The sequence below is a fragment of the Sinocyclocheilus anshuiensis genome, unplaced genomic scaffold, assembly GCF_001515605.1.
Source record: "Sinocyclocheilus anshuiensis isolate Anshui unplaced genomic scaffold, SAMN03320099.WGS_v1.1 scaffold158, whole genome shotgun sequence".
Taxonomy (NCBI): domain Eukaryota; kingdom Metazoa; phylum Chordata; class Actinopteri; order Cypriniformes; family Cyprinidae; genus Sinocyclocheilus; species Sinocyclocheilus anshuiensis.
The window spans coordinates 505,068-513,740 of NW_015542333.1; the positions used below are offsets into that span (position 1 = coordinate 505,068).

The 8,673-nt window shown below is 37.5% G+C and overlaps 1 protein-coding gene across 3 annotated transcripts in view; it reads left to right on the forward strand.

The window, feature by feature from the left end:
• The first annotated feature begins 1,610 nt into the window (after nucleotides 1-1,610).
• The window catches only part of LOC107691058 (dipeptidyl peptidase 9), a 30,745-nt gene continuing 23,682 nt past the window's right edge, over nucleotides 1,611-8,673 (forward strand). Inside the window, exons 1-6 of one of the 3 annotated variants that reach the window (XM_016489539.1) lie at nucleotides 1,611-1,780; nucleotides 6,292-6,382; nucleotides 6,471-6,709; nucleotides 7,440-7,552; nucleotides 7,662-7,835; nucleotides 7,949-8,120. In XM_016489539.1, coding sequence (XP_016345025.1) covers nucleotides 6,327-6,382; nucleotides 6,471-6,709; nucleotides 7,440-7,552; nucleotides 7,662-7,835; nucleotides 7,949-8,120 — 754 coding nt within the window. In that variant the 5' untranslated portion in view covers nucleotides 1,611-1,780; nucleotides 6,292-6,326. Of the gene's footprint in view, nucleotides 1,781-6,291; nucleotides 6,383-6,470; nucleotides 6,710-7,439; nucleotides 7,553-7,661; nucleotides 7,836-7,948; nucleotides 8,121-8,673 lie in introns of those variants that run through there. The other 2 variants (XM_016489540.1, XM_016489541.1) reach the window with 2 other exon arrangements.

The following is an 8,673-nucleotide window of genomic DNA, read 5'->3' on the forward strand; positions in this document are numbered from 1 at the left end:
GCTGTTTGCATATTTAATACTTGTTTACAGTATTCATTTTTGTGTATTAATAATTGGCACCTTTAATCATTTTTTACTAAGTATTCTACCTCTATCTGTTCTTAACAGATTTGCTCCATGTTTTTGGAGGGTTAGTGAGAGGACACTTCAAAACATGCCACAGATTCTCTATGAGATCAGATTTTGACCTGACCATTGCTATTCACCTTGATATTCACCTGTTTTGTTTTTGAGCCACTCCAGTGTTTATTCAATGTTTGGGATCAACTTCTTTGCAAGCTTCAATTCTGTAGCCGAATTAAATAGGCTTTCTTGCAGTATTTCACTACATTTTGCATCATCCATTCTTCATTTCTAAAAAGAAAGTCCAGTTCCTAAAGAGGAACAGCATGCAGCTCCATAGCACGATGTTAGCACTGCAGTACTGCACAGCTTTATTGGCCTCTGAGCTGCAAGAATAAGATTTACGGCACACATAACGCTTTGAATTTGAAGTAAAATGTCCTATCTTGGTCTCATCCGACCACAAAATCTTTTCCCACACTGAACTAAATCACTGTTTTCTTGGCAAATTCACGTGGTTCTTTTTGAGTAATGGCATCTTTGTGCCAGCCTCTCATAGCAGTGTTGGTCGAGTGGGTCACCTATTGAATTCTGCAGCTCTTTCAAATGAACGTTGGCCTCTCTGTGGCTTCTCCCACAAGACTCCTTGATCAAGCAGAGAGAGCAGAGAGATGGCGTTTTTAGGCCAACAGAGTCAAACAAAGACATTACAGCACTTAGATATTGTGCTGTACCAAATTTATGTATCAGTTTCATGTTAACCCTGACTCTTGGAAAGCTCTTTGGTCCTTATTTGCATGATTTGCATGCTTTTTTTTTTTTTTTTTGCATGCTGGTTTAATTTCACAGAGACCAATTGTAAAACTGCTGTATGCTTGATAAGCGTTTTCATTACTGTACAACAGCTTCTGTAATGGTGGGGCTATACAGCAGAAATACAACATAATTTTCCCTTTTGGGTAAGAGTAATTTCTAGATAAATTATTACAATTATTTTAATAAGACAATTATATCATTGAAATATTTTGAGAATTGCTGTAATAACCCTATTAGAATATCAATGTGAGATTTATTTTGATATTTAAAAAAAGTAAAATAAGGTTTGTTTAAATTATTATTTTCAAACAGACTGGATTAATTATTTCATCATTTTAAAAATTCTATAAAGGTTGGTAACAACAATAAGCTGAAAAGCAGCTGAAGGAAATTAATTTGAGCAACAGCAACAACATATTACTCTTTATCTATTTGATCTCAATATCAACTTTATTCACACAGGATTTTGTGAGGAACTTGGCGAGAAACGGTATTTAAGAGGACTTTTACATCTATTACGTTTTATGTAGTCCTATTGTTTGGGTTTATATTGTATATTAATATTCTAAATATTTAAATTATATACATTTAACATAAAAGTGATATATGGTAATTTTCTATAATTTTATTTACTATATATGTATGTTCAAAACAAAAATAAAGCGTTTATATTTTATAAGTTGTTTTTTATATATTTGGAATGAATGCGACGACTAGACGGAAAGCGGAAGTAGGGGTTCGTCAGCGCTTCCGGTGTGGCTGATGATGTTCGGTTGGTTCTCCTCAGCACTCATGACTGTCGCTTTGTGCTGTTCTCATGCTTATGGACTGTGTTTTTACCAGCAAATACGTTTAGGAAATCAGCAGGTCACAGATGAGAGTTTTCTTTGAGGGTCTACTTGTAAGTACCCGCGTGCGACGGTGCGCGATCATGAATTGAAATGCTAATGTTCATAACAATGCGGTTTGCTGTGAGCGGCCCGTCAGCACAGGCCGAGCTGACATGAAATCAGCTGATGATCTCCGACAATCATCCGCACATACTGATCACCATCTGTAATAATGTGTCGATGAGCGGAGGAAGGCGCTTCAGTGTTTGACAATATGAAGCTCAGCTGATTGAGCTGCAAAACGAAGATGTGCTAACATGATAATGTCACCTGGTGTTATTGTTATTATTAGTATGACTAGCATGATTCACTGCTGGATATACGTGAGATCTGTTATGTAGGACGCATGATTCATAAGCGATAATATAAACATAACTAAAGAGTGTAATGTTGTCATTGACTTTACTTCCCGTCATCCAGGTTCAATAGCAGCACGGCTAACTGTTAGCACTGACAACACACACAAATAACCGGTGTTCATCAGCTGATTCTGCCTCCAGTCATCTACAACATAATCACATAAAGCTCGGTTTAAAACGCCTCGTTCCTCACTAAATATGCATTAGCCGGTAGTGAAGGCTGTTTAAAAAGCAAGAATGTGTGAGTGACTGTCGTCGCGAGGGCGTGCGGTATTTTAGGCGATCAAAGAAACGTTCCGAACTGCTGTTACTTTCGATAGGGATATGCCGGTATCAAATTTTCATGTTGCGATTAATTGCTAATGCTGTTTATCACGGTATACGGTATTATCACGATATTGAAATTTAGTTTTAAAAAATAAGTGCTGTCATAATACAGTATAACAGGTTTAATAACTTTTTTCTTATAACAAAAATAACTGAACATTTAAATGCAATAAAGCAATACAGAAAAATGTATAAAGTTAAAAGTTTTACACAGATTAAAGTGCAAAAGAACTATAAAGACCAATAGGTTACCGTGATATATCGCATTACCGAATACCGGCACAAGTCTACTTTCGAATAGAAGTTCGGAAAACAGATGACGTCCAAATCGAATTTGCAGGGAAGGTACATGAAGCCCAAAGCAGATCAGACCTTGTGAAAGTAACTAACAGCAGCACTGTATTGAATAATGAATTTCAGCAGGGGATTTTTGACAGCTGAAACCCTCAAACATAGATTTTTTTTTTTTTTTAAGTTGAAATACCCCCTGAGATTTTAGTCTATGCGAGTAAACAGATAAAATAGCTTATCTTTTATTAGTTTTCTTACAAGTGTTATATTTGGATTTGCATATATATTTTTATTATATACACACACACACACGCATATACATACATACATGCATATATATTGCAATTTGAAATGTGATATGACATTGATAGTGATATGATTTAATTCATTTGAAAATGCTTCATATTGGTACTACTTGTACATCCAAACACAAAGACTCTACTGTCAATGGAAATAGTTTCTTTTAAAGGTGCGGTCATATTTAAGCGAAATTACGTTGATGAAAAGGTCCATTGCCAATAGCGTATCGATGTCTGAAGCATTGCTCACACGTAAGTTACTTTCTTGTTGAAATGACTAGATTTCACAGAGCCACTGTATACAGTACAAATATTGATGTCTTTAATTCTTCATCAGCCTGACCAGTGCTCATAGCTGGGTCACTGGGTTTATATTTGATAATATTGGGACCAGCTGTTGTTAAATTTTGTCTGTATTCTGTAATACAGATTAAGAGCTGCTAGCTGTACAAATCTGATCCTCGTGTCTTTAGTATTGAGATGAGGGTGGCAATTCAACAATAAAAGCTCAGTGCATTATGTTTTCACTGAGCAACACTTTATTTCTAAATAAGAAGAGAGAGTTACAGTTGGAAACGTTGTGTGTTTTGTCTTCTACAAGCAGGTTTTTCCAATGTAGTTTTTCTAGTCAATTTCCACCCTCTCTCTTACTCTTACAGCTAAACAGTCTGTTTTAGCTTCTGTACCTTTTAGACTCTTCTGATTTGTATACATCTTTTATCTAGTCTATTAGCATGTGAAATGAGCAACGATACTAGCAGGTTGTGGGTCCAGTATAGTTTTTACTGATACATCCTTCACAACCTCTTTGTACAGATTACCACATGAAACGGTTGTTAAGGAAAGGAGATCCACATTTAGACAGCAGTTGGAATAATACTATCACTATCATCACCTTTTAGGACTAATAGCATCTGTCCTACTTCCTCTTCATTGACATCATTCATGCCAACACCACACACTCTCACACAGAGCTGAGATTAAGGCCCCGTCCACACGGAGACGCGTTTAGCTGTATACGCATACATTTTGTATCGTATAGGCATTTCGTCCAGACGGATCCGGCGTTTTGGGAGAGTGAAACCGATATTTTTTGAAACCGGGTCCCAGAGTGCATAAATCTGAAAACGCCACCCTTGCGTTTTCGTGTGGACAGCGAATCCATGTATTTTCTGAAATGATGAAGTCGTCAGCCCACGTCTCGCCCATAGACTGTATAAAAACATGGACGTAGTGTCTGTGACGTCACCCGTAGGTTTCCGAAGAACGTTTTTGAAGCTCAAAGTAGGCGGAGCTGGCTGTCGCCATCTTGGCAGCGAGTCACTGCGCGTCACTCCCGGTTAATCGAAAATGGGCAAAACAGTGGGAGCTGGTTGCTGAAACCACGCCCACTTAGCTCGACGCCGGTGACAGCAGCGGCAATCCACCTGTCACTCAAGTGGCCACGCCCTTAATTATGCAGAACTTTAAAGCTTAATATAATTTAAACGGATGAGTTATAAAAAAAATTAACCCCCCTCACAGTTGTCATGAAGGGCAAAATTAGCTATATAGACCAAAACCACTTTTTGTACCAGGTTGTAAACATATTTTTTTCTGCTGTAAATTTGGGCATTTTAACATGGCAAGTCTATGGGACTGACTCCCTTTTGGAGCCAGCCTCTAGTGGCCAGTCGATGATTTGCAGTTTTATTCACTTCCGTGTTGGTTTCACGAGAGATACCGGAAGGTTGCCGCTTGGTCTCACCCCAAGTCAGACACCGCTATGTCACGTAACAGCAGCGAAAACATTAACAAACACTGAACGATTGTATTTTTTTATTAACTAACATTAACTCAGATTAATAAATGTATTGTTCCATGTTCCTTTGTATACCGCGCGCAAGGTTTATGCGCATAGTCCAAGTCTTCTCCGTTTTAGTGTATCTCTGGCAGAATTACAGCGCCACATGCTGGTCTGGCATGTATACTACAGCGTTTTGTGGCGGTTTCGTGGTTTCGTGTGGATGCAGATATTTCTTCAGACAAGGGGGAAAAAAAAGATTGGGTAGGGAAAGCTCTGGCTTCGTGTGGACGTAGCCTAAGAGCATTCCTCATGCCAATGCTTCATGTTAGTTCTGAAACCTCAGAGGCTCTCCTACTGGAAAGTACATTCTAACTAGGGTTGGGTGTCGTTTGGGTTTTTTTCGATACCGGTGCCAAACCGATACTTTTAAAACGGTTCCGGTGCCTGAACCGATACTTATTAAAAAATAAATAAATAAAAATTCCCCCCAAAAATGATGGATTGGCCATTAGAAGAGGACAAATATTTCAATCGATCGCTCAGGCATGGCACCGAAATTTGCGTTCGGATTCGGTTCTAGTACATACCGGTTACATACATTACATACTGGTGCCATATTGGTACCGGGTTTTGGTACCCAACCCTAATTCTGACCGAATCACACTCATTTCTGCAGTTTATTGTAAAAGTAGTAACTGTTTCTATGTAAGCTGCATTTTGTAATCAGATTCCAAAACTCGGGAGCTTGTAATTAGATATGCTGATATAGATTAGATATAGGTCAATCAGATTAGTTTCTTTACAATAAAAAATTATTACATGATTACATGTCATTCATACTGTGGCAGTAAATTGTGCCTTAATGAAAAAATGCCTACTGCTTTCATGGGTTTCTTGTTTTAAATTATTATTATTTTTTTTTTTTTTTGTCTGTCTTTTAAACAGATGCAATTACATTATGCGAAATGTAATATTTACATGTAATGCAGGGATTCCCAAACTTTTTTTGTCAGCAGAATCTCTTTGAATTAATATATTTATTTGAAGTACTCCCTAAGCTTGTAAGTTAATGTTAATAATTAAGGCAATAATTCAGCAACAGATTTGCATATGTACAGTCTAATTGTATTACTTAAAATGTAAAATATAATAGATTGTTACTAATTACAATTTTTGTCATGTAATTTGAAATCAGTAACAAACTACAATTTGTAAGTAATCTACCCAATTTGCATATTAGGCCCATTATTGTATTTTATTTTATTATTTTTTTTTTAAATCAATATTGCTTATATTAAGGCTGTGAGTTTTAAATTATGACATGCGATTAAAATAGCTTATCTGATTTTTCCTGAGAAAAGCCCCCAACGAAGATAATTGAAAGACATTACATTATTGTAACCGACAAGTAAATCATGGCATAAGTGCATGTTTTGACAATTTTCTTCCCTTTCCTACAGGTTGCCAAATCTTGTTGAGGGTTGTGTGCTGGTTAATGCATAGAGGAAAAAGGGTGAAGCTTGAAGACGAAACTGAAGGTAGTTGGAAAAGGTATAGGAATGTTTTCCTGACTTTATCCCATTTGTTATAGATCAGACGGCTCTCAAATGTTAGGCTGATGAATCGCTCCTGTGTTCAGTTTTGCAGCTGTCAGAATGACCGCAGTAGATGACATCTCAGACAGCACGGAGGTTGTGGAAATGGACGACGTCCCTTCCCAGTTTTTCGTGGAGAAGCACTCATGGGATGGCTTGCGTGACATCATTCACGGCAGCCGGAAGTACTCGGGAATGATCATTAACAAGGCGCCCCATGACTTCCAGTTCATTCAGAAGCATGACGAGTCCGGCCCTCACTCGCACCGGCTCTACTACCTTGGTACCCTTTTCCCTTCCGTGTCAACACAGTCAACCGTTTTCATGAGCATGCAGCTTCTTGAATCAACAAATGCACCAGTTCCTCATTTCATTTTTAAAATAGTCGTGCTTTTAAGCCTGTGTGCTTTTTAAATGGTAATGTTCTATGACACAAAAGAGTCTTCATCATAAAGAAAATTAAAAATATTAAAAAAAAATACATGGCAAGTGTTTAGAAATTAATTTTTAATTAATATATACATTTTTAGAGTGTCACACCAAGGTATTTATATATATATATATATATATATATATATATATCTATCAAAACATCAAAACAGTCAATCCAACACAGTCAAGAATAACTTAAAGAGGTTGCCACCGTTTAGCAAACTGTGGACTAGCTTCCTGTTGACTTGAATGGTGATGCTTCCTGTTTGTCAGTTGACGGCCTTTCATTTTTAACCAGAAATGTGAACGCTGCTTTTCTGATGTTCACTGAAGTTTTCCGTGTCTTTTTCCCATGCCACTTGAAATTTTTCCGTTTTGAATAGTTGTTACAAAAGGCGAGACACAAAAATGAACGATCAGTTGTGGGACTATATTCTGTCATAAATCACATACCATTAATTAATTGCTGAACTCTCTACCGTCCGTTACTGGAAATTAAATTAAATACCAAATTAAATTAAATTAAAATGCAACAGGTTTCTGTAATTTTCCTAATGTTTCATCTTGTCATACTTAAATAGGAATGCCATATGGGAGCAGAGAAAACTCATTATTGTACTCTGAAATCCCAAAGAAAATACGGAAAGAAGCCCTCCTGGTGTTATCATGGAAACAGATGTTAGATCACTTCCAGGTATCTTTCCTTCATGTTTGTTGTTATGCTAACAGCAGCTAAACCACATATATGCGAGACTTATAACATATTAATGACATTATTATGTTAATTTGTGTTCATCTTATAGGCGACTCCGCATCATGGTGTATATTCCCGTGAGGAGGAGCTTCTCCGTGAGAGGAAGCGTCTGGGGGTCTTCGGCATCACGTCCTACGACTATCACACACAAAGCGGCCTTTTCCTCTTCCAAGCAAGCAACAGCCTTTTCTATTGCCGTGATGGCGGCCATAACGGCTTCATTGTGAGTCTAGCTGTTTTTTTCTGCTGTGCTCAGTTTAACATTTCTGGGAAATTTCTTCATAGCGTGTGTGCAAAGCTTTGTGTCCCCATGCCTGAAAGTCATGTGATGTTTAGCAGGGTGCCCCAATGAAGCCAGTGGAAATTAAGACTCAGTGCTCAGGGATTCGCATGGACCCCAAGATCTCGCCTGGTGATCCCAGTTTCATTGCCTTCATAAATAACAATGACCTGTGGGTGACGAATATCGAAACTGGAGAGGAGCGACGACTTACTTTCTGTCATAAAGGTTTGTTGATCTGTTAGTATACAGAAGCAGTTATAGTGTTGACTATTAAGGGTGTATTCTGGGTTATTTTTACCTTAAAGGGATAGTTCACCCAAAAATGAAAATTTGCTGTATTTACTCACCCTCAGGCCATTCAAGATGTAGGTGATGTTTTTTCTTCAGTAGGACAGTAAAGAAGATTTTTAGCTGAAACTGTGGTCCTTGGTGATTCATAAAATGCAAGTCAATGGCTACCGGCACTTCGAGAGTCAAAAAAGCACATACAGTCAACACAAAATGAATACCTATGACTCCTGACGATATATTGAGGTAGTGCTGGGCGGTATGACCAAAAATTTATATCACGGTATATTTCAAAATTATACCAGTTTCACGGTACATGACGGTATTTTTTTTTCATGCATGACCGGGTGTTAACCATATTTTCTACTGATTGAGAGAGGAAATACTGCAGTATATTGACTTAGAATGCCCTATTTTACTGTCATGAGTGAATATTGTCAAAAAATACCACACTAAATAGTGACTAAACACGACCCATTTTAATACATGT